The sequence below is a fragment of the Argopecten irradians genome, chromosome 14, assembly GCF_041381155.1.
Source record: "Argopecten irradians isolate NY chromosome 14, Ai_NY, whole genome shotgun sequence".
NCBI lineage: Eukaryota > Metazoa > Mollusca > Bivalvia > Pectinida > Pectinidae > Argopecten > Argopecten irradians.
In genome coordinates, this window is record NC_091147.1 from 4,105,532 (window position 1) to 4,133,006 (window position 27,475).

Below are 27,475 nucleotides of genomic sequence, written 5' to 3' on the forward strand. Positions count from 1 at the left end.
TTGAATGTAACCTCGAATGGCTCGAAAGTGATAGGTAGTTCATGCACTGTATTGGTATGAATTACATTAAAGAAATGGAAGTCTGTGTACTGCATTGTTGTGAAATAGATACAGAAATGGAAGTTTATGCTCTGCATTGTTGTGAAATATGAACTAGATAAAGAAATGGTATTTGCATATAATAAAATTTGTTGAAATGGAAGTTTATGCTTTACATTTTTATTAATAAAAATATAGATGTTTGTGCATTGCATTGTTATGAATAGATAAAGAATTGGATAAATAATCGAATGTGACTTTCTGTCTTCAACATTAGTAACGTCTGCGTGACAAGAAACTATGAGGTTCTAATCTAATAGTCGTACGTCTTAGATGGGTTTGGTTGTGTATGGTAATGCCCAAGTAATTATTTTAATAAAAAACAAACGCTACACGTGTCAAAACCAATGATAACAATATGAAAAGCGGGACACATAAAAAAGGAGAAGTGTATGTAATGTTTATTGATTGTGGAGTAACTGGTTTCTCTCTCCTAAGTAACCGACATATTCTGACTACTATATGGTCCCCATACGGCCGTCAGACTGTCGTTAAATGTTCTCCGCGCTCTCCCCATTGACCACAGAATGGCTTCTATGTGTTATACGAGCGGATAAACCACAATGTTTAATGGTAAATATGCAATAGGCAAAGAATTATTTATGGTAAGTAAACACTGGAAGACACCCTTATTTTTTATATCTCTGTATAAAATTGAGGACGTGTCAAAACCGGTAGTAGCTAGTCGGTAATGTGCGGGGTCTATCACACTACATTAAAACTCCTGACTGGGGCGATATGGAAGCAATCTGGAGTTTTAAATATCATTTACTATTCACGTGATGTTACTTTCATAATAATATATTCCTGAAGTTTATTTCATATATATACATAAAATATGCATTACGATCTAAATACTCTATCAATAACTCGGTAAAAAACTAACGATGAATTTCACATGTGGCTGTCTTCTTTAGTTTGCTTTTTGATGAACTTTAATTCTGGACTTTTATCAACCTACAAAAGAGGAAGGTATGAAACATAGTATGTTTAATATGTATGCTGTCTCTTTTGATACTAGTGATTTCCCTTCATTCCCAATATCCTTTGATCGTGGAAATAGATATAATTCTTATTAATTTTTATTTAAAAAAAAAAGAGAAATACAGATGCATTACAGTTTTTAAAACTTTCGTAACACTTTAATGAGCATAATGGAGTCTGATAGCTAAAGAAACGGATAGTTAATGAAAAGGACATATTCTCTATTATAGAGTTTGGACATTTACGTGCTGAAACAATACTTGACCTTAAACAGTCCGATAATCCAAATAGTTCAATATATCTGAATGTGTGTTTCGTGATAAAATGCAGTTCCTAAATTGCTGACAATGATTGTTCACTTTATAACCCAACATTGTATGAATTTGTAATCAAATACACCAATCTGTCTCAAGTTATTGTCTGGAAACAAACATCTGTACAGACAGACGGACAGTCAGACAGATATAGACTAACACTATAGTCCCTTTGGGTCAGCTCATCCAACAGGGTACTAATAAGAAAACGTTCACCTGATCGTTTCGTCTTCTTCAAATGCTTTTTGATGGATGATGTTCTACTTTTACTATCAACGTGAATTTATAATACCTTACATTTATTGATATCACGAGTCATTCCAATCACATCGTGTTATCTTAACATGTTGACCTGCCGTACTATGTTTAAAGATGTGGGACAAAGGTATATTAGACGCAACTTATGCTAAAGACACTAAACTAGGCATAGGGAACATGTTAATTGTTTGTTGAAGTATATAGTAGGCCATGACTACGTTGTATACTGCTGATAAGATACCTAAATCTGCACGTTGTGGCGGGGATGCTGTTTGGAAATAAATGTAATCCCTAAGAAACATTAACAGGTATATGTATACTACAAAAGAGTTGTATTTTTATGGATTAATGAAGTCTACCAATGAGTGTTAATGAGGTTAGCGGGTGATATGTTAGGTTACAGTGTTGTATTCAGTCAGACTGATAACGCTGTACTTAACGTAACACACTACAGATAAATCACCACTCTAACTGGAAATGACATAGCAACACAAAAGAGCACAGACATGAACATATGTAAAATGGCTGTCCAAATGTATGTATGTAGGTACTAATGTAGCTATATATCACTCACGTCCAACCTCAGTGACCTGACTGGTGCTCACAGCCTTAAAACTATAGTATACACATCTGTCTTTGACGAGGAGTAAAACATGGTAAACATTCGCCAATAACATACAACACTAAACACATTGTACACGTCATTTGTTATCACATACCTTCATACAGAATACCAATACAATTACAGATCATTACATACAACATATATTTAGGTGAACACAAAGACCATACGCCCCATAAGAGTAACCGTCATATGATGCAAAACAATCATCACCTTGGTTCTTGTTTTGTTTGATGATTCAGTCATTTGAGTAATTTGAAATCTTAATTATTATTATTATTGAATCTTACACCTAACAATTTATCATTCGATCCATCACTTATAGAAATCCATTTAGTTATTTTTCAAAGAGTTTTCTGTTTTAATATTCATTGCTTTGATGGATTAAAATGCCTTTGGTGACTTTAAGAAGCTTGCTGAGAATGAATGATGAAAATGGGATTGGATACTGAAATCCAGAAAATATCATGGCGGCTAGCTTAAACCATTGCAACAAATGTAACTTCGAGAGTTAAAATCTTTATAATGTGTATTGTTTAATAAAGTAAAATAAAAAATACAGGTGGTAAATGCGTATAAAAATAACTCGAAGTGTCTGGTCTTATTGTTATTTAATATCAGCACATGGGGAAAATACACTTACTTACGTTATCTTTACACAGAACAGTATCAATTGCTTATCCTATCAAAAATGACCTTTATAGTTATCTTAGCATGTTCAGTAAAATAAAGACCTCATAATATAAACACACAACTTGAATGGTATGTAAACCCTAACTATACAATGCATTGTAATTTGATTGTTTGGGGTAGATGTGGCGGTAACCATTGTCTTTGTCTGTTTCAGGTGAGGTTGAACTGCTCCCTTACAAGAGTACAGATGACACGATACCCGAGCAGACGACACTAACACGTGATCCGCTCCATGATGTCACCCGGGTGAAGATGAACAAAAAATCTCTTTCAAAATATTCATCCTCTACGACGAAGCGAACATCCGGTAATGTTAAGACGGCCCAACTTTCCACGCTAAAGCAAGGTAGAGAGGAATCATTAACATTGAAATCACATTCAAACAGAACAAAGCTTCCAACCGCTGAAACAAACTCTGATGGAGTTAAATCAACTGCGGTCTCATCTGCATTATTTAAGAAGACAAAATTTCAAACAGGGATTAATGGTACAAAATGTACGGCAAATGTGATACCGAACCATGAAACCGGCGTGAAAGTGAAGTTACGTTCTAGCGTAGGAACAGATAATATCGGGAAGATATCCAGGGACCAAAAACGAATTCCTATCAGGCGAAATGATAAGCCCTCTCATCCTGATTATACAAAGAGGTGCAAAACGTTTGTAAACGAACAAAAAACGACGCTAGTGGCTCCAGCGAATTCCAGAAAGACACGAAACAGTGTTTCTTCTAAACAACCTACAACTGTTGTGAATGACAAAGCAATTCCTTCTAATATATCACCGGGTATCGGTAATTTGTCTTCAGAAGTCCCAGCCGATCGGGAGATACGCCAAGTAGGAAGTATTACAGAGAACAATACCCTGGTTTTATCACGAGATAAAAAAGTGAATAAAACCCCACAAATCACAACAGGGGGTGTTATTACGACTGGCAATCAAATTTCCGATACCTCTCAAACGAAAGGCATCAGAGTTGGGGAAAATTGTACTCCCGCCAAAAAGATATCGTCTGCTGATAATAAGAGCAGTTTGGAGACTTCTTCAACTTTCAATGAAATTACACAGCTAGCAAATCATTTTGGACGCGTAGGAACCCAATCAATATCACATGGGCTAGATATACCCTCTGGAAGTTCGCAATATTGTTACTCGGACGTTACGACGGTGACAGAAGATATCTCGGACAAACGTTCATCTTCGTCGAATCTCCATACACGTAATGTAGATAACGCGGGCTGGAGTGATGCCGTATTATCCGACGGCGGAGCTGAACCATGCACGGAACAATTAACCGGGATTAATGTGTCGGAGATTAATTCGGAGGCTGACGAGGTGGATGATGAGTCGGATAGGTCTATCTCTTGTGACCACACCACTTACAATGTAACAACATATCGGCGTAACAATAACAGTAATTACATCTCCAGTAATGCCGAAATACTTCATCACCACGGCGTGGATAGAACGGATCAATCAGCTTGTGATCGGGATGTATTCAGTCTCACGCGAGACCAGCAACACGTTGTTCCACCCCAAACTGGGTTAGGTACAGGGACTCGGGATGTGGGCTGTGACATTTCTCGTCACCCCAGTGTGGCGGAGAGCCAAGACGTGTACAGGGACTGTGACAGACCCATTAATAGTCGTCAGGTTTGTATTGAACATAACACAGATGCTACACGTGTGAACACTGCTGCCTCCCCACACGTAATGTCGGATACTAATGATGGACAATCAGGGACGTGTGAGACTAATGATAGCGATATTTCTACTCATGGAGAGGTGATATGTCGTATAATTGAAAATGAGGATGAGGAAATCCACCATTCCATGACGGAATTAAACACACTAACAAGAAACATCACGGACACAGCTGATGACATAAGTGATACGGTTACAGATGATGTGATACAAAATGAAGTAACGTACGATGAGACGGACTATATCGTAACATGTGATGGAATAAGCAATAGTGATGGCGGTCAGTCGGAGCGTCATGTCGACGACGTCCTTAATGAAGTAATGATGTGTTATGATGGGAATGATATATCAGACTCAGTTATTAGTTGTGTGAGTAGTGATTACGTTATCAACACTCCCAGATCTGACACAGAGTGTGTCCCCAAGGGGACAGCGTCTACAGTTAATACCGCGCGTGATAACGTGCCAGACACAGCGTTTATACCCGGAGATGAGGACAAACTGGACCACGACGTACAAGGTATGTTACACCCTGACCCTATCAGTAAGGACATTAAGCCAGAGAAATCCCAGAAGTCTGTGCTATCAGTAAAACAGGAATTTAACGCAAGCGGGACGGGGTTAGTGAGATTAAAATCAAAGCAGGATAAGAGTACTGGGTCAGGTGGAGCCAAATCTAATCAAGGAACAAACAATAAATCTCCTCTTAGTCCGCCTAATTGTCTTCAGAAAAATAAGACATCGTCTTCAGCAATGCATGGCACTGGATTCATATCCAAAGTGAAGGCTATCAAAAAGCCTAGAACATCCACACCCGTCAATGATCGGAGTACGACAGGAAAACAAATCGCACCAGGTACTCACTCAAGCGCTCTGAAAAGCAGCAAAACATCATCTGAACGATCAAAACAAACATTTAAATTACAACCAACGTCCAAAATTACCAAAACATCTCCAGGTAGTACGAATTCTGGGAACGTGTGTTTGGTGTCTAAGCAAACTAGTGACTTATCAAAGGAGAGATCTGTTAGTAGAGAAACGTCTCCAGCTCATTCAGTATCAAGTGATGGAAAACGTTCGAAGAGTTCAATGGGCAGTGCTTCCTCGATCTCTGGACCACCGTCTCTGGTGGTCAAGGAAAAGAAGGACAGTGTTAATTTAGTGAACAAAAGGACGAATACCAAATGTGATAATGTCCCCAAAAACGTGAAGTGTCAAACGGAACGTTCAAAAGGTAGACTAAAGTCACCAGAGGTGAACGAAGCAAAGGTTAAAAGTCAAGGGATAGGTCAACAAGATAACAGAAACTCCAGTCATGGACGAACAATTGCCAGTAATAATAAAGCCGTGAGTGGAGCTAGGAATCTGGCTCTGAAACCTGGGAAAGGGGAAGTAACAACGGCAGCCAAGTCAGGATCTGTGACGTCACTAAAAGAAACTTCGAAAACTTCAATGGAGTTTAAAAAAGATAGCGAGCCTATTAAGAAATCAAAGGTGGCTCGGTATGAAAAAAGTACAGAGTCAAAAGATAATAAGGGGTTTCAAGTATCTACTAACACCAAACCTGATGTCGATAAACCCATGGACTCCTTGTCATCGACTGTACCTTTTGATCGGAGGGAATCATCACTCAGCGCCAGCAGTAGTGACCCCACTAATCGGTGCGTTACACAACCCTCCCGGCCTAACAGCGCGAGGAGTAACCCTCAGACTCATGGATCAAAACGGTTATCAGACAGGCCATCGCATATGAAAAATAAATCATCTAGCACCTCCGCTCTCCCCCGCCAAAGTTCTCAATCAAATAAGCAGACTTCATCAACAAGCATGGCTAATGTCAAGCAAAACAGACAGAGTGCAATCCCGTCACCAACACCCACCCCATTAACTAGGGTGCCCAAACCTCACACCTCCGCCGGCCAAATTAACAAACCATCGCGCGCCACAATCGATGTTAAACAACAAAGTGAGCATGAATCGCTTCAGAATATGTCTGTCAATAAGATGTCTAAACGTGCAATGAGTTCAAAGGTGAAATCGGTGCCAACCATTCATAGACCTACCAAGGAACTTAGCCCAGTAGAACAGAGTAAACGTTCTAGGTCCAGTACCCCGAGTGAGGCATCTAGTGAAATCTCTGATACAGGCAGTAAATTATCACGGCAATCAAATACTGGAAAATTGTCTACAACGGCGCAAAACAATGTATTATTGAAACATCGACAGTCGTCCGTCCCTAAACCGTCACGGGCTAGGACTGGTACTCAGAAACGTATCGGGAATTCTGATAAGATTGGAGAAAAGTGCAAGGAAATTAATCGCCCTAGGGTCCCGAAAACTTTAATAAGTAGCCCTAAAAACAAAAGAAGCTTAGATTATAAGCACTTGAACACTAGAACGAAAATAGAAATAACCACGGAAAGCTCGCCGGAATCTGACAGCTCGCCGACTCTAACCTGCTGTGATCCGCGTGATACATGTGACGGGTCACCGCTAGATTTGATGATGTCACTTCCAGTAACGCCCGCGTCCCCGCGATTTCTGAGCGCGAGGAGTTCGATGGGAGGAACACCTTTCACGACTCCACCAGAGGAGTCTAAACACTTCGTGTTATACGAGAGGTCTTTGATGGAATCATCCAAATCGCTAATAAAAACGGACGAACACTTTGTTGATGCAGATGAAAGAGCATTGTTAGAAGCTAGTGATTTATTACCCGTTAATTTTAACAGTGAGAATGGTGGGACATCTGAAAACAATACCTCCAGTGGTAAAGTCGGTATCCGTCCACTTACTACAGTAAACAGCAGCAGGTGTGAGAATTCAGAGGGAAATACCGGGCTCACTAAACCGGGATCGAAAACACTTAAAGTTTGGAAAAGTGATATCAGCGATCAACTTGTACTATCAGAGGCTTCAAACATAAAGGCTCCCGCGGCAGGGTGTCGACAAAATGTAGACATTGCATCTTATAGCGAATATGTAGAACAGCTGTCAATAGGGGAGAAATCTGAGATTTCAGCGATAACGTCTCGCATGGCAACCGAGTCCCCAGCAACCCTGTCTGACGGCGGCCGTAGTGATACCGGTACGGCTTCGAGTGACGATTATTTCTCTGTTAGTGAGGAAGATGAAGTGGACACTTCCAGTAAAAACATAAACACGTGTGCTTTACACGTACCCAACGCCGCGTCGGTTGGTTCGTTAAATCGACAGAGCAGTGATTTTGATACCAAAGTAGATAGTGGTTACGGTAACTCAGAAAGGGACGTTGCTTGTGACAACTATACATGTCGCGTTGACAATCGCGTTATAGAAACATTCCAACAAACTGGAGAAATAATACAGTCTGGCCCAAACGAGGGAGTCTTATCTGAGTATCGTGATACCCAAACCACGTCTAGTAACACAAACGATAGATTTATACACCAAACAAGTAACAATAGTTCCGATTCGATACATTCCGGGGATAGTGCTGGTGTAAAAAGCCACCATTCTCAAGATAATTCATTTGCAAACAAAACTCCTTTTGATTTGAAATGTGAAAACATTACTCATCATCCGAAATCTGATCTTGATAGCAAAGCTGTACTTATAAACAGTGTCGGCCTCGGTAAGAACTGTGTTCCAGATAAGAACCAATATGTGTCTACAGATTATGAAGCCGTAGTGCCAGTACAGGCAAATTTAGGTGAATATTTTGATGATGGAAATGATAAACTCGAGATGCAAATAAATGATGAGGAGGGGGTCTCTCAGGATAGTAATGGTATTAAACGCGGCGGTGGTTCGGTCGGAGCGGAAGGAGTATTTACAGGGATCATGGATAATATAACAGACTTATCATTCCAAAATATTTTGACGAACCAAAATAACCTGGATGGAATACCAACTGTGAGCAATATAAAGCCACAAACATTGCCGGGTTCCGGTCTTCTGACATCAGGGACCGAGGGATCGGACGGCGGGGAGAAGTTTAATGTTAGGCCCGTCACTGTCAGGACAGAAACTGGTACTTTACGGTCTGTAACGGACGATCAAAGGACAGACGACTGTAAATCAGAACCGCCAGAAACAAGTGCTTGTTCTCCAGAGTGTAAAGGGGACATAGAGTCGGGAACGTTATCCGAGGAACACAGGGAAGGCAGTGTTATACCGGATTATTATAGCGGCGACGAGGGCCAGAATTATGGTGTCGGCGAGTTAAATGTGCAATGTCAAGATGAAAGAGATTTAACAGCTGATTCTAATGATTCTGGGAATAAAGTGGTTTGTGATTTAGAGAGCGAGGATGGGGTGTGTGATTATAAGACAGAAAACGGAATAATTGGTGATATATCTGATAGTGAAGTTGAGTCAGAGGGAGAGTTATCCTCTTCACAGTACCAATCCGAGGACGAGGACGAGGAGTATGGAGATACTGCCGAAATGAATGGAGAGGTGGGACATTACAAACAACATAGCATGGCGTCCCGACCCCCTAAAACTGACACAAATGTTGCCATGGAAACATCAAATACCATGTATAGTCCCAGGCGGAATTTATCTTCAAGAAACGAAGCAACGTGTATCAGAAAATATGAAATTGTAACTACCACAATTACGCGACATAAAAAACGTGAGACAAAAATTATCGACTCCAGCAGTAAGTTATCGACCGGCGCTGCTCGACTGCACGACCGGCGGGGCACGTACCCTACCAAGAATCTTGTGAATTCGCGTAGCGTCAAGTTTGAAACATCTAAAGAGATTATATCAACATCTGATGTAGACGGGAAAGTATTTTCTACAGTGAAAAACAGCACAAACACCGAGATTTTAGGAAAGTTTGGTAACAGTAGCGATGCTGCTGTATCGCCAGCGTCATCTCAACTGGCTGCATTAATGCAAGGAGAAACAATTACTATGCCAGAATGTTTGGAGCGGAGCGGTAGTATTGAATCAATGAACGAAGTGAAACACAGCATAGACACTCTCGACTCGGGGGACCTGAAACCGGCGGTTTCCTGCAGTGAACTATTGACTGATGGTCTGTGTGATAATACAGCGTCTTTGCTACAAGGCAGTGGTGACAAAAAATGTGAAAGTTTGGAAACAAATCCAACTTTATTATCGCCTGTGCACGGAGGTCGATTATTGAACGCAGAGGGTACACGTAACCCTCCCCCGTCTCCTGTATTGACTACGAGGCTAATACGTAACCCTCCACCGTCGCCTGTGTTGACCAGGGGTCACGTAACTAGTTTTAATGACGGACAAAGTCCTACCTTGTCACCGCGACTGACAAGGGGTGATACAAAGATTTCTGTGATCAAATCAAGAAGCAATACCACTCAGACCTATAACGTGGTTAGACGGGGCAAACAGTGTAATGATTCAATCCCGGATATATCACGGGCGATTCAGACCGGACAATCGGGCATAACTACCAGCGTTACGGAGAGACGACAGACTGTACAATCAACCTATCACCGCGCGCCTCTCTCTCCCAATTCTAGCTACGACACACTGCCTAAAACCGAAACAACCAGTGAATTAAATGACAGTGGTGCTAATTCGGTTGGATTACCTCCGATAGAGGGCACTAGAGATACAGACAGACCTTATCTGACCACTGAACCCGTGTCCAGTTCTGGTTTATCTTCAACTAGTGTAACGTCCGAGAATAAAGACAGTATTTATGATATAAATACGAGTTACACTGATACAGACGACCACAATGGTCCAGCGTCCACCACTAATACAGTTATAGACACACCGAAAGTCGCCGTATTAGTCACGAAGGAGTCTTCAGACTCGGATAATGAGTATCTGTCCGAGTCAATTGACGCTGGAAAACCAGAAAAGAAAGTGTCACGCGACGTTGATGAGGAACACGTAGGGAATAAAACTAAAACGTCCATTTATACAGTGGATAGTGAAAGTAAGGTGAAGGTCGGAGATACGATCCCGTCTGTAAGTGTTGACCCAACTGTCTCCAGTGATGTACCAGACGTGATATCTGAGAACAGTGTAACGTTTACAATTTCCTTACCGACCAGTGAGTCTGGCGCTCAGGACACTGAGGGCAATCAGTCCAACCCACAACCCGAGGAGACTATGAGCAATGAGGTCACAGACACAATACCGTCTAGCGGGGTCGATACTCCTCAGCACACTCTCTCACTCGATACCATACCTGATGAACAGCCCATGCCACCAAAATCACAAACAAAAGACGGCACCGTTAATAAAGATGAAACGACTGCAAAATCCGCCAAAGCTCAAAGGCGTGAGAACGCGCGACAACCCCTCCGGAGATATACCGCTACTGTATGTCTTATTGACAAAGATGAAGATGGGTCGAACATGCAGACTATATCACCTCCTTCCAGACCACGTGCCAGGAGTAAAAGTCCAGTGGACCTCAAAAATACCGGCCCAGAGAGCCAGCAACAAGTGTCGGTGTTTGGAAATGGTCGGGTGTCAGAGATGTGTAGAAGTTTCATTCAAAAGGCCGGCAAAGGTAAATCAGCGGCATTGACAGAGGAACCGCCATCCTCACCTCTCACACAGTCACCGTCTCCCTCCCGGAAATTAAAGTGGGTGAGGGACAATGGCGTTTGGAAGAAAGTTACGCCAGCGGAATATGAGAGAATTATGGCGGCAAAGTCATTAACGATACCGGAAATTACGTCATCGACAGAGGACGTGAATCAAGAATCGGGGAATAATGTTTCAAGGACAAACGAGGAACAGGAAAGTCAAATAACCGATACAATTCCTGTTAATAACAATGACGGTCTTACAGATAAGTCTAAATGTAAAAACAACGAGAGTATTCACGATTCGATTCCGTACATCGACAATGCCGTGGAGACCGCTTCAGTGGAGGAGGAGGACAGCGTACAAAGTGACGTTGACATACAAACGCTACCAAAGCGTAATGAACAATCACTACAGGAAGAAATAGCAGTAGCGGAGGAAAACATTTCATTCAAAGACAATCCCTTTATAAAGGACGCCTACAACGACCGAAGGGACTCTCTCAAAGGATTAGGCAAGGACGCTGTCAAGACTCCGCCGAAAACGTTACCAAAGCCTAAACACCGGCGGACACGGACAGACAGCGGACCCCAGGACGTACTTCCGGACACTAGAACATCTGAGGTGACAATAAATGAAAAATGTGAGGACTCACAGACAGTCAGTTCTGGTACAGAGGGTGTCGATTTGGACAACACGCTGACGGAATTTGATTCCACAAAATCCGGGAATGAGACACAACAGGATGTTGATGGAGTTACCGATGAGTCAATGCCATCAGTATCAGATAAAACCAAAGAGGTCCCAACACCGGTGAAATCTCAAAATGATATCAACGATCAAAACCTTGTAGCGCAAATTGATAAGATTGGAGAAAATTTGTCAAACAGATACACTTTGCCAGAGTCTAAACAAAATGGCGTACAATATAACACGTCTATATCAACCAATTCCCGTGAGAGCTCGGTACAATCTAACAAAGCTGAGGATGATACAAATGTAACAATTACAACTACCCATGAAACCGGAAATGAAACCTGCAACAACATACCGTCTTCTGATGCTACCAACATAACAACAGGAAGCACGGTCGATTCGAATAAACCGACGTTAATGGACGATTCTTTGCTCAGTAGCGCTAAACCGGAAGTCGATGAGAAAGAAAAAGAAAGTGTCAAAGATGACAGCAGTCCAGAACTAGAGCGTATGAGTTTTGCTCAAAAACTGAAAAAGGCTCAAAGTCGCTTAGAATCGAAAATAGAGACAAAAGAAGTGGTAAGGTCAAAGAAGGTCGTTGACAGAAAACAGACTGATCTGACAAATAGGAATGTTCCTGAAAATAAACGAGACGACAGTCACGTAAGCAATGACCGACAAGAGGACACTTCTCTCAATAACTCGGAAACACGTGAAAGTCCCAAACAATCGTTTTTACCTGCTGTCCCGAATTACGTTATTGGCAGTCCGCAGAAACTGCGAGCTATCCGAATAAAACAGGAAATATTCCCTAAAGAGGAGCCAGAACAATTAAAACCAAAGGCGATTAAGAAGTTAACAGCAGTTAAAATCAGCTCCGAAACTTTTCCTAAAGAAGAAAGTACAACTTCAGAAATTGGCGGGAAATTAGAATCACGTGATTCTTCCCCAGAAAGGCACGATATTGAGGACTCTGGTAGCAAGACGCCTACTAACGGACCACAGCTAGAACCCGGACAGGGTACCGACCAGGAGGACAAATTTACAACCGGAAGTGACTCGGATAATTCTCCAGTGGATTATACAAGTTTGTCATTGAATAGGCAGACGATAAGTAGCAAAGGGAGACAACTGCCGAAACGGTGTATCAATCCAGTGAAATTCTCGTATGGTGAAATTAATGGTGATAATTGTGGGGATTTAAAACTTGTGGGAAACAATGAAGCAGATTCCTCTCCAGAAACTCCAACACTGACGGTACAGAAAGAGGTAAGTGGATTTTGTATTTCTACTTTCGTTTTCAGAACCACGTGTAGCAGTGTGTCCGGGACAAATGGTATGTTTTAGGATTGAATCATTTCTGGTTTAGTGTTTTATTCATATGATTTGAATGTTTGTTTTCAACCATTTTCGACATTGCATAAAAGTTGATCCTCCAGCTTAAATTTGTATTTAATTTTGGGTACGGAATTCAACATGAGAAGATGGTGTAGATCACTGGGCCTTACAATTGAAAAATACTTGTATGTTTGTGTTTCAGGAACAAATTATTCTATTATTATTATGTAATGTAAGTGAATGCAAAGTACATGCATGAATGTTCACCAATATTTCATTTAATAATAATGTTAATTGACAACATTTTGAGGAACTGGTGAAATTAGTACAGTGTAGAAAATGGGAGCTCCTTACATCTGATATGTGAATTTTAAATATATTGTATGCATTAGAGTTTTCTTTAGTGTATTACAAAACCACAATTATACAATACTCTTTCAGTTCTAATATTTGGACACTAATTCACAATAGAAAGACAACAATTTTGTTTTATAACCAGTCATAGTTCTGCTGAAGCTATTTGCCTGACTCCTGTGGTATTGATCAGCACTGCATTGTCTATACAGAAGTCTATCCTCAGGTGGATTCTATACAGAATTACAATTTTTTGTTTCTCTAAAACTGTGCACCCCATCTGATTTCAGGAGAAAGGATTGTATAAAATGTGGATATATCATCTGCACAAGGAAATAAAATTTGGAATATTGTAAGGAAAGTTTTTTTTTCGTGATAAGATTATACATGTAGTTCTCCTTTAGTTTATGATATAGCATATATTTTGTATATGGATTTCTTTTTCTTTTCCATATGGATGTTAGTTCAATAGTTATAACTCAAACCTGCTGGTATGACCCTTAAGCAGAACCAAATTGTCTATATCATCATACAGACTGCTACAATTATAGAATTAAAGCTTTACTACTTTACAAAATGTAGCTATAACTATAAAAATATTTTACATTGATTGTGAAACAGGTTATAAATATATAACTAATACCAATCACATTTGGTAGCCTTGGTGTGAAGTATTAAAATATACTGGTCTTCTCTACTCTTATACACCATATTACCATTGGAACATATTGAGGAATAGATGTCACCTAGCTACTGTTGAAGCTGAAAACATATCACCTTCTGAAAAGTCAGTCAGTAGGTGATATCTTTTCCACTACAACAGTTGCTAGATGTCACTATTTTGAAAATACATTTAGTGTAGTTTCATTTTTTGCAGACAATCATTTGAAAAAAAGACAATCAATGTTTTTGGTGTATTTTTAATTTGCTTCTTCATTGTAAATGTTACTCTTTGTAGGTATATTGTGTGATCATGGATATGTTTACTGGGTATTTCAATAGAACAAATCCACTCAGTTATTTGCAGCTTATTGAATATACCTTTGGCGTTTTAAGCAAAACCGAAATGAATTTGTCAGGAAAGAAATTTGGAGTTTTGCTATATACAGTGTACATATACTGCATGTATGCAGTGGAAACTAACAAAAAGCAAATTGATGTTTGTAAAAAAGACATAAATTGATTTGCTCTGAGAATTGAATACTTGCAAAATGTATTAACAGACTGGCACTATGATCAATATCAAGGAAATGGAAGTGTCAGACCTTTCAGCAGACATTTTCTGTATGTATGTGGTGTCTCACAATTATCTACTCCACTTGTTTAGATTTCTCTGAAGACCAAATTTGGTATCATGTGTAGTTAGATGAAGGTTTCCAGATGTACTTACGTAACACATAATGTGGTTTGGGTCCCAAAGAGGAAGACTTAGAGAGGGTGTTGGCACGGAACACCCTGGTTTGGTAGAATATCTCACAATTATTTCACATTTTGATAGGATCTTCCCATACATGTTATATGCCTACTCTAGGCTTGGACTGGTTTGGTAGAATATCTCACAATTATTTCACATTTTGATAGGATCTTCCCATACATGTTATATGCCTACTCTAGGCTTTGACTGGTTTGGTAGAATATCTCACAATTATTCACATTTTGATAGGATCTTCCCATACATGTTATATGCCTACTCTAGGCTTGGACTGGTTTGGTAGAATATCTCACAATTATTTCACATTTTGATAGGATCTTCCCATACATGTTATATGCCTACTCTAGGCTTTGACTGGTTTGGTAGAATATCACACAATTATTTCACATTTTGATAGGATCTTCCCATACATGTTATATGCCTACTCTAGGCTTTGACTGGTTTGGTAGAATATCTCACAATTATTTCACATTTTGATAGGATCTTCCCATACATGTTATATGCCTACTCTAGGCTTGGACTGGTTTGGTAGAATATCACACAATTATTTCACATTTTGATAGGATCTTCCCATACATGTTATATGCCTACTCTAGGCTTGGACTGGTTTGGTAGAATATCTCACAATTATTCACATTTTGATAGGATCTTCCCATACATGTTATATGCCTACTCTAGGCTTGACTGGTTTGGTAGAATATCACACAATTATTTACATTTTGATAGGATCTTCCCATACATGTTATATGCCTACTCTAGGCTTTGACTGGTTTGGTAGAATATCACACAATTATTTCACATTTTGATAGGATCTTCCCATACATGTTATATGCCTACTCTAGGCTTTGACTGGTTTGGTAGAATATCACACAATTATTCACATTTTGATAGGATCTTCCCATACATGTTATATGCCTACTCTAGGCTTTGACTGGTTTGGTAGAATATCTCACAATTATTTCACATTTTGATAGGATCTTCCCATACATGTTATATGCCTACTCTAGGCTTGGACTGGTTTGGTAGAATATCACACAATTATTCACATTTTGATAGGATCTTCCCATACATGTTATATGCCTACTCTAGGCTTGGACTGGTTTGGTAGAATATCACACAATTATTTCACATTTTGATAGGATCTTCCCATACATGTTATATGCCTACTCTAGGCTTTGACTGGTTTGGTAGAATATCACACAATTATTCACATTTTGATAGGATCTTCCCATACATGTTATATGCCTACTCTAGGCTTGGACTGGTTTGGTAGAATATCTCACAATTATTTCACATTTTGATAGGATCTTCCCATACATGTTATATGCCTACTCTAGGCTTGGACTGGTTTGGTAGAATATCTCACAATTATTTCACATTTTGATAGGATCTTCCCATACATGTTATATGCCTACTCTAGGCTTGGACTGGTTTGGTAGAATATCACACAATTATTTCACATTTTGATAGGATCTTCCCATACATGTTATATGCCTACTCTAGGCTTGGACTGGTTTGGTAGAATATCACACAATTATTTCACATTTTGATAGGATCTTCCCATACATGTTATATGCCTACTCTAGGCTTGGACTGGTTTGGTAGAATATCTCACAATTATTTCACATTTTGATAGGATCTTCCCATACATGTTATATGCCTACTCTAGGCTTGGACTGGTTTGGTAGAATATCTCACAATTATTTCACATTTTGATAGGATCTTCCCATACATGTTATATGCCTACTCTAGGCTTTGACTGGTTTGGTAGAATATCTCACAATTATTCACATTTTGATAGGATCTTCCCATACATGTTATATGCCTACTCTAGGCTTGGACTGGTTTGGTAGAATATCTCACAATTATTTCACATTTTGATAGGATCTTCCCATACATGTTATATGCCTACTCTAGGCTTTGACTGGTTTGGTAGAATATCACACAATTATTTCACATTTTGATAGGATCTTCCCATACATGTTATATGCCTACTCTAGGCTTGGACTGGTTTGGTAGAATATCACACAATTATTTCACATTTTGATAGGATCTTCCCATACATGTTATATGCCTACTCTAGGCTTGGACTGGTTTGGTAGAATATCACACAATTATTTCACATTTTGATAGGATCTTCCCATACATGTTATATGCCTACTCTAGGCTTGGACTGGTTTGGTAGAATATCCACAATTATTTCACATTTTGATAGGATCTTCCCATACATGTTATATGCCTACTCTAGGCTTGACTGGTTTGGTAGAATATCACACAATTATTTCACATTTTGATAGGATCTTCCCATACATGTTATATGCCTACTCTAGGCTTGGACTGGTTTGGTAGAATATCACACAATTAGTACTTCACATTTTGATAGGATCTTCCCATACATGTTATATGCCTACTCTAGGCTTGGACTGGTTTGGTAGAATATCTCACAATTATTTCACATTTTGATAGGATCTTCCCATACATGTTATATGCCTACTCTAGGCTTGGACTGGTTTGGTAGAATATCTCACCATTATTTCACATTTTGATAGGATCTTCCCATACATGTTATATGCCTACTCTAGGCTTGGACTGGTTTGGTAGAATATCTCACAATTATTCACATTTTGATAGGATCTTCCCATACATGTTATATGCCTACTCTAGGCTTGGACTGGTTTGGTAGAATATCTCACAATTATTCACATTTTGATAGGATCTTCCCATACATGTTATATGCCTACTCTAGGCTTGGACTGGTTTGGTAGAATATCTCACAATTATTCACATTTTGATAGGATCTTCCCATACATGTTATATGCCTACTCTAGGCTTTGACGGAATGACATGGTTTTGCTGTAATATATGCATAAAAAACATAAAATGTATTTTCAAAATTATGTAATTACTTCTATGAATCTGAATTTTGATTTCTATACTTCTATGCAGTATCATTGAATTGAATGAATAAATTATCTAATCTAAACCAGTTTGTGACTATAATGTAACAATTAACCTGTTGTGTTGATAAACACTGAAGAGTTCCACTCAATCACAGGTGGGGTGATCCCTTAAATATAAAACATCTCGTGCCCTCCACCCTATCAGATAACACACACTCACACTAATTAGTCATGGCCGATGTTTAAAATCTCCCTTGCAGTTTTTATACGACTTTTTGTATAAAGTTTTATGAGAGTTGATGAGACCATTAACTCGGTGCTGTGAGATATATACAGATCTTTATTCAGAGTCCTGTTTTCAGTGTGTGTTATAACTTTAAAGTTTCCTGTTTTTTTATTGGCATTTTATTGCTCGGTGATATGCCGCTGAGTTATTTAAGAAGGGCGTATGTCCCAAGATGGTAATTTGGTAGGCAAGGAAAATTGCTTAATTGATTATTTCTTTTCGTGAATTTCATTTAAATGTTATTGAGGTTTGAATATAAGCATGGGAACTAGTTATAACTTTTCTGACTCTGCTGATGTCTTTGTATTCAAACTTGTAAGTTTATTATTATTGCTATACTCCTAATTTTGACTACGACATGGCAATTATAGACTTTCACAGCCAGTACATTACTAGCTGTAATAACAGTTTGTATTCCAGCGATCTCTCACCCACTTTGCTTTATGATTCCAGTTTACTAATGTATGACTTTTGGAAGTGGGTTTCACATTTATGTGAAGGATCAAAGCCACATTTCAAGGTTTCAAGGTTCAGCCCATACCTGGGGCAGGTATTGTAATTTTAAAGTAAAAATGAATTTTTAATATATTTCATTGAAAAAGTCATTTACATTGTGGGTAGGTATGTTCTGAAATGCAATTTACATTGAAAAATTGCTGGAAATGCATCATCTTTGCTGAAGTTGATTTCAAAACCATACAAGACCTTTTGAAGAAAAATGTCTGGTAGATTCATTTCTGAGTGTGATTTTTATCTGGATATTACATACAAATATCCCTAACTAAGCTACACACACTTGACATATGTTATTACAGACAATCTCTACAACAAATCTCATTGCCTTCCTATACAGGTACAGCTATATCAGGCAGATTTATTATTTTCTCTTTGAGTGAATTTTTTAGCTGGAGCATGAAAAATATCAAGTATATATACACATGTTTTTATGTAGCCTACCAAAGTCGCCTGTTGATGTATAGGATAAGAGCTCTAGTATTTGAGAAGTTTGGAATGAAGAGCTTTGAACCTGTCTGTGATAGTCCTGATATGTTACCAAGGAAAGAGAGACCCCCAACAGGGCTGGAATCAGCAAAGGTTACTGTGGAGGACCTGGCTGTGTTCATGGGCCGTCTGATAAGCTCATCATTTGGCCCCTGTTTAACTTGGTGTTTTCTTAACCTAGCCATTCCTAATTCCTATGTAGGGAACCTGTCCTGATTCTCTGGGTCTGCATGTCCATCTTTCCAGAGAATATGTTTCCAACTCGGAGGCAAATTACTTTCACATTTATGCCTTCATCTTCAAATAGCATACACTCTTTCATCTCTTCATAAATGAGATATTCTCTGAATGATTGAAATCTAAAACAAATTTGAAAAGTACAAACTGCTTTTAATTCACTCTACCGTTAGAAATACATTAAAAACTTTATGAAAACAAAATGAGAACATTGATTTGAGAGGGTGGTGGGGGCTCTTATCCTGGTAATGGCACATGGAAGTTAAAAATTTCACCAAATTATTTCACCGAGTATTACAACGTAATTTGTAAAATAAATAAGATAATGAAACAAAATTATGTTTATATTTGTAGTTTACATTGAATAAAGATTTAAATTCAAATTAAGTGAACTAAAGGCCTCCAAAGGGGGAAGAGTCACTTCAAGGAACAGGTCTTATTGGGTATAGGGTATTTTGTATTTCAGAATGTCATTTAGATTATAAATGTTTTAAAGTTTTTACCAAAGTGATATTGATATCAATATGATATTACCAGAACATATGTATACTGGATGTTTTTTGAAAGTCAATGAATGCATTCTACCTTTTTATGGTGAGGATTGAGTTCACATAGCGCTATTACCAGTCCCGGAGTAACATCTGTCAGGATTTAGATTTCATTTACTTACAGTTTATAATTACATTTGTAAGATAAAGTGAGTGTTACTTTGTTGCTGTGCATGTTTGGAAATGAGATCTCCAATCTCATTAAAAAGTAATTCAACTTCTACATTCTAGAAACAAATGAAGTTCTGAGGTCAAAGGTTTAACTGGTTTGACTAATGAAGTTTGGTATACCTATCGCAGTATTATCTAATTCTACCAAATATCAGAACCGATAAAAATCTTGTTATTTTAATGCTACCTCTTGAGTTTTTCCCCTCATTATCTTGTGTTGTTTTTATTTTCTGTATGCCATTAAGATATGATTGGTTCTCACAGATGTTAAATTGTGGATTTTGATAAATGTGTAGTCTGAGAAGGAACATATGTGTGATTTCTCATTCATGCTATAAACATGGTATGGTGCATCAGCTATCAAACACAACTTAAACTTCTAGTGCAAAAAGTTTGTAGTTGAAAAGTTCATGAATAAGTTTGTGAGAAGCCATTGAAGAGTCAGCGTGATTATAGAGTTATAATGTCAGTAACAGCTAAACCCTTGTTATGTGTAATAGCTCTGTCTACCAGATACTTGGTTCAGTGCTGTATTACCGTATTTTCCGGAGTATAAGCCGCGACTTTTTTCCCTGAAAATTGGGAGTGCGGCTCATACACCAGTGCGGCTTATCCGTGAACGAAAACCAAAATCTCACCACGTTTTGGCATTATTACATCGTGATTCACATGTGAAAATCGTAAGTTTTACTCGCCATTTTTGTAAAGTTATGCATCGAACAAATCACTGTAAAAGTAGTATTGAAATTGTTAACATTTATTTAATGAGATGTCTTAATTGGTTAAGGTAAAATCCGTTCAAGTTGTGGCCAAAAATCAATTAAAATCATTTACTGTCCTAGTGTCTAAGTTGAGTTCTTGGTAATGTACTAATTTGCGTTTTTCACTGACATTTAAAAAATAAGGGAAATTATATTTAGAGGTAGGAGAAATACAATGGCAATCACACAATATTGGAACTGTTCTAATGCTTGTTATAGGGGCCGCTGTGGCCGAGTGGTTAAGATGTACCGACATATTACCACATGCCCTCCACCTCTTGGTCGCGAGTTCGAATCCCATGTGGGGCAGTTGCCAGGTACTGACCGCTGGTCGGTGGTTTTTCTCCGGGTACTCCGGTTTTCCTCCACCAACAAACCTGGCACGTCCTTAAATGACCCTGGCTGTTAATAGGACGTTAAAGTAATCAAACCAAACCAAATCTTGTGCTATATCAGGCTATTCCATATGACAAATTATATAAAGTAATCACCATTGGATACACTGTGTAAGACACTGCAATGTTACTATGTCACTGTTGCCTTTGTTTCAGAAACACAGTAAACCTACAATTCTTTACATTGAAATGTGTTTTGCCAAATTTGCTGTAAGTGATTTCTATAAGATCTGTAAGATTTTTGAAATTGTCCACTTCTCTGTACTGACGATGCTGTATGTGCGTGCCACCATTTCCATCCATGGAAAGGTTCCAAACTTTATATGGTTGCAGTGTTCACTGATGTAAACTTTTTAACTGTGTCGGCTTAGCTTTATTTGAGTCTAAATTCATAAATTATTCGTGCCAAGGTCTGGGTAGACAGTCTGAAGTTTGTGGGACTTTTATCACCTTATTCTGGATTCTTTACAACTTTTTTGTCAGTAACTTGACACGACCCCCTTGTTTTCTCCTCTGTGATCTGTTTTCATTATTTGTTTGGTTTTATGGGAGGTTTTTGGGATACCGAAGTAAGATATATCAACACTATAAGATAGAACATTTGTTTGTTGCCACCTAACATACTAATGATGAAATGTGTAACAATCTGTATCCTTGTCTGACACCTACAGTATAGACACCCATAAACAAATGGCTGACGAATGATGATCCCCAGCTGTTGTTATTGTGTATTGTATACTCTATACGATTGCGTGGATCCAACAAAACTTTTATCTTTATCTTAGAATTTTAACTGTAGTCCATGAAAGGTGCTTAACATTCTATTTCTCCTGCATTAGATGTTTTAAGTTAATCTTAGAAATGAAATTTGTTGATCCTGGGTTGCCAGTTTTGTGACAGTTAAGTTTAAATTCAAAGTATAAATTCTGTGTTTATCAAAAAGATCTAACAAGTTTTCAAAGTTCAAAGACGTTCTGTTTATCGCCCCACTCTTTAATATGCCCCTAAACTCCAGTTTTCTAGAAGGTAACAATGAGAATTTCAATATTCTTCCCCATTCATATCAAATAAATGATTTCACTCATTGACCAATATTAATTAACAGGGGAGATAACCCTGACACCAGTTGTAGGTTGTTATGAACAAACTCCCTGTTTGAAGTCTAGTTCTATTTAATTAAATGTTTTGAATGTGATTTATTTTCTAGCTATAAACACATCAGGGATCAAACTCCAATAATGTTATTCAATGACTCCATTTTTCTACTCTCATTAGCAGCCTGTTTCTATGATAACAACACTTAATTTTCCTGTCAGGTGCATATTTTAGTGCCCAATATGTAACCAGTATCTGGCCGACTCGCTATACTTAGGGTGACCTTTGGTGCTAAGTGAATTTCATTAAGAAGGTGATTGTTGCTGGAGTTTGTCCAATGTATAGAGATAACAGGGTCTAATTCTATTGGGGACATTTAACATGTGTGAGAAATAAATATGGAACTAAACACTGACATGTAAGAAATTTAATTTTTAATTTAATTTGACATTTTATAATTAATTTGTTGACCATGATTGATGTGGTTGATACACTAACATGCTGTGTTCACATTTTTGTGTATTCAAGCAGTAGCTGGATGGAAAAGTGTTTCTAAGATAATCAATTTTGTTGCATGTTACTTAAAGATGCTCCACTGCCGACACAGCATAAATGATATTCGTCATTTGAACAATAATTGGTGTTTAATTGTGTATATATATGTCTAATTAACACAGAAAATAATGTAAAATGATTTATTTCGCCTTTGGTGCATGCGCAATCAGTACTTCATTCCATATAGGATATAGTGCCATGGATTTTTTTCGGGATGCAATTAATTATTTTTCATATTTTTAACTTGAAGTCAAATTAAAAGCTCAAACTTTTCAGTGGTGGTAACGGTGTAAAGTAAGTAACTTTTGTAACTTAAGAAAAATACTTAATCGTCTGCTCCTGTTTTTGATAGTGAAAAAATACCATGTGTCAGCGGTGGAGCATCTTTAATTTATCCTTATTGATGAGTTGACAAATATTTCAATTGTTACTTCAGTTTTACAGTTTATATTTGGTAGATATGTAATGAATAAACAGAAAAAGAATGGATAGGAATCAAACAAGTTATTTCCTTTGAGAAATTATTCAATCATAGCCTGCTTATCAGATTCCCCATACATAATTGTAAAATTCCCTATTGTGTATTTGCATAATACAGAGTTATTTGCCCTTGTCACTACATTATGTAGGTTTAATTGTGATGTCGTCAGTTTTTGAGCGTACGTAGTATAATATTTTTCAGAAAATAATGACGCGAATTTCATTCTCAAAAATTAGCGATACAATGGACGACCTACCTGCAAGGGAGATAACTTTGTAATATGCAAAGAAGGAATTTAGAATTTAGTAGAGAATAGGCCATGACTTGTGATGTGAACTAAAATAACATAACATCATTGATGAATGATTATAATAGAATATATAGAAAATTTAATAAGTAAATTAGAGAGTTGTCAGTTCACCATAATATCCTATCATAAGTGATAAAAATGTTACTGCCATTTGCCAGAGGGTTTGACTTATGACTGTTTTGAAAACTGTTTGTCAAACTGTACATAAAACTAATGATATGGATGATAAGATATAGAGGGGTCTGTCTCAGATGTAGCTGTAGAGGGATGTTCACCCAAACAGTCGGGAGTAATCTCCTAACTGTGGGGATAGGCCATTCTCTGGTTAAGTGTATGATTTAGGGGTACAACCATGGAGAAGTGGAATGGTTAAGTTGTGTCAATATCATGTTGGATATTATCAAGGAGTTTGTTTTTATCAAAAGGAGTTGGTGTGTTTGTTGTCTATACAGCCACCAGAGAATGTCTAAACAGAACATTCAAAAAAAATTGTTATAGCATAAAAGTGGTCAAGTTATCCATTTATATGACGGTGTTTTCTTTGAATAAAGTAAAGCCAAGTATTACAAATCTTGAACAAAATGAAAAAAATATTTGAAATTCTTCAGATCGTGTCACTGTAAAGACCTACTTATGTGTAGTTGAGGTAGATATCTGTTGGGAGTCATTTACAGTGAAATATCATACATATGACTCATTTTCATGCAAGTACATTCTGTAATCTTTTAATAAGATAAGTCTGAGATAACATATAAGTACTTGATAGAAGGCAGGAGTAGGAGGGAGAATGTGGTCAGTAGATAGGGGGTATACTAATCAGGGGTGTGGAAGGTGGAAAGGGGATCATAAAGGGCCGAAAGTGGAGACTACTAAGGTCAAAGAATGGAATATATTGAATGTGATAGAAATGAAGTCAGGAAGCTGCGAGAATTGAGTCTAGGTCAAGTGTAGGAATAGCAGTTATCAGAGGTCTTGAAGAAAGAGATCTCAATTATGATGGAATTGGAATGTAATTTTAAGAGGAAGGAATCAGATCTGAAAATTTACAAAATGGGGTAGATGGTGGAGACTGGAGTAATGAGTCATTGAGTGTGGAAGGGTGGCATCGGAAAGATGGTCAAAATAGGAAGAAAATGGAAGAATTGGGGTAAAGAGTAATCTTAAACTTGTTCTAATGCTGGTGTCAAAAAACGGAAACAAAAACCAATACTAGAGGTTATTGGTAGGTACATGTACTGAAGGATGACAGTAAAATTCTGATTAATTCTGAATATCTAAGATTTTATATAGGATTCTATTCAGAGACAAAGGAATAGTGAGAGCTGATGTTTGGTGATTAAGTGTTTGATTTAAGGTCATTATGAAGGGATCGTTCACACCTGGGTGCTGATAACATAGGCCACCACTGGGATACTACCCAGCGACTGTACAGCTGTGGGCCTCCTCCCTCCCCCCACCCTCCCCCTCCACTCACTCCTCAGATAAATAGGTTATCTCTCACAGATAAACAATTCACTTCTCTTATTTATCTGATTTTGTTGCTTTTTAGAGCCAGATTTCAATTTTGAAAGCCCTCTTTGAAATCAGTATTTATTTTGACTACTGCGACTGGCTCCTGTGTAGTCTAGGGACATACAAACACACTCCAGTTAGTGTTCAGTTTGTAATAACACATGACAACACAAGTTTCTTTTAGACAAAAAACATTTTTGTTTTAATTTCCAAAGATAATGGATTATTATATTTTTAAAGTGTAACTTTGACCATTAAAATAACTTAAAATTAGGACAACTGGATGACAAAAAGATCAGCACTTTCAATGTCACTTAATTGTATAAGAAAACATGTTTTCAATGTCACTTAACTGTATAAGAAAACATGTTTTCAATGTCACTTAATTGTATAAGAAAACATGTTTTCAATGTCACTTAACTGTATAAGAAAACATGTTTTCAATGTCACTTAATTGTATAAGAAAACATGTTTTCAATGTCACTTAACTGTATAAGAAAATATGTTTTCAATGTCACTTAACTGTATAAAAAATGCCTTTCTGATGTCACTTAAGTGTATATCAAAACAACATTTCCCATTTCAGTGTCACTTAACTGTATAACAAAACTAATAAACTTTGCTCTTAAGTTATTTAGCTATATAACAGAGATGCTAAAAACAAAACTCAAGTCCTGAATTCCACTTATAGCGAATCCATTAGAGACTAAACTTGTCCACCTGTTTACATGGTTGTCCACTATAGATGACCAGAAGGCAGAGTCTGAGCAGTTGTGTTGTTTACCTGCTTTATCACATGTAACATCATACCAGGGGATATTTGTCCATTATCCAAATAAAGGTTAATCAACTATCACTGTACATAACTGGACCCCTAGTACGACTGTAGTTAGAGTATTGACCACACTTTACTCCCAGGCTGTGATGAGTAAAAGTGATTGACTTTATTAGTTTTCCTATTTGATGTCATTGTATGTTCCAATTTGATTGTTAACCCTGGGGTGTGCTGCTCTGGGTCTTTGGTAGTATGGTTCAGTGAGACAACACTATAATGGGTAAGATATTCTACTATCACAGGTAGACAGAGCCCAGGAGATACTGTCAACACAGCACACTCTGGGACTGTGATACCGTCAACACAGCACACTCAGGGACTGTGATACAGTCAACACAGCACACGCAGGGATTGTGATACTGTCAACACAGCACACTCAGGGACTGTGATACAGTCAACACAGCACACTCAGCGACTGTGATACAGTCAACACAGCACACTCAGGGATTGTGATACAGTCAACACAGCACACTCAGGGACTGTGATACAGTCAACACATCACACGCAGGGATTGTGATACTGTCAACACAGCACACTCAGGGATTGTGATACAGTCAACACAGCACACTCAGGGATTGTGATACAGTCAACACAGCACACACAGGGACTGATACAGTCAACACAGCACACGCAGGGATTGTGATACTGTCAACACAGCACACTCAGGGACTGTGATACAGTCAACACAGCACACTCAGGGACTGTGATACAGTCAACACAGCACACTCAGGGATTGTGATACAGTCAACACAGCACACACAGGGACTGTGATACAGTCAACACAGCACACGCAGGGATTGTGATACTGTCAACACAGCACACTCAGGGACTGTGATACAGTCAACACAGCACACTCAGGGATTGTGATACAGTCAACACAGCACACTCAGGGATTGTGATACAGTCAACACAGCACACTCAGGGACTGTGATACAGTCAACACAGCACACGCAGGGACTGTGATACTGTCAACACAGCACACTCAGGGACTGTGATACAGTCAACACTGCACACTCAGGGATTGTGATACAGTCAACACAGCACACTCAGGGACTGTGATACTGTCAACACAGCACACTCAGGGACTGTGATACCGTCAACACAGCACACTCAGGGACTGTGATACAATCAACACAGCACACTCAGGGACTGTGATACCGTCAACACAGCACACTCAGGGACTGTGATACCGTCAACACAGCACACTCAGGGACTGTGATGGTTGTTATTTCTATCTGGTGTCTGCTGAAAAGATATAGAACTTTTGACCTACTTATACCAAATACTTTATTTATAAGACACAACAATTGTCAATTCATTAGATATCTTTATAAGAGTAATTTTCTAACTGTTGCAATGAGATTTGAA

The 27,475-nt window shown here is 38.3% G+C and overlaps 1 protein-coding gene and 1 long non-coding RNA gene across 2 annotated transcripts in view; one reads left to right on the forward strand and one right to left on the reverse strand.

Moving 5' to 3' along the window:
* LOC138306903 (serine-rich adhesin for platelets-like) overlaps positions 1-27,475 on the forward strand; it is a 162,978-nt gene that overhangs the window by 15,331 nt on the left and 120,172 nt on the right. Inside the window, 1 exon segment of the mRNA XM_069247466.1 lies at positions 3,125-13,164. Coding sequence (XP_069103567.1) covers positions 3,125-13,164 — 10,040 coding nt within the window.
* LOC138306904 (uncharacterized) overlaps positions 1-27,475 on the reverse strand; it is a 60,795-nt gene that overhangs the window by 9,726 nt on the left and 23,594 nt on the right. The window lies entirely within an intron of this gene.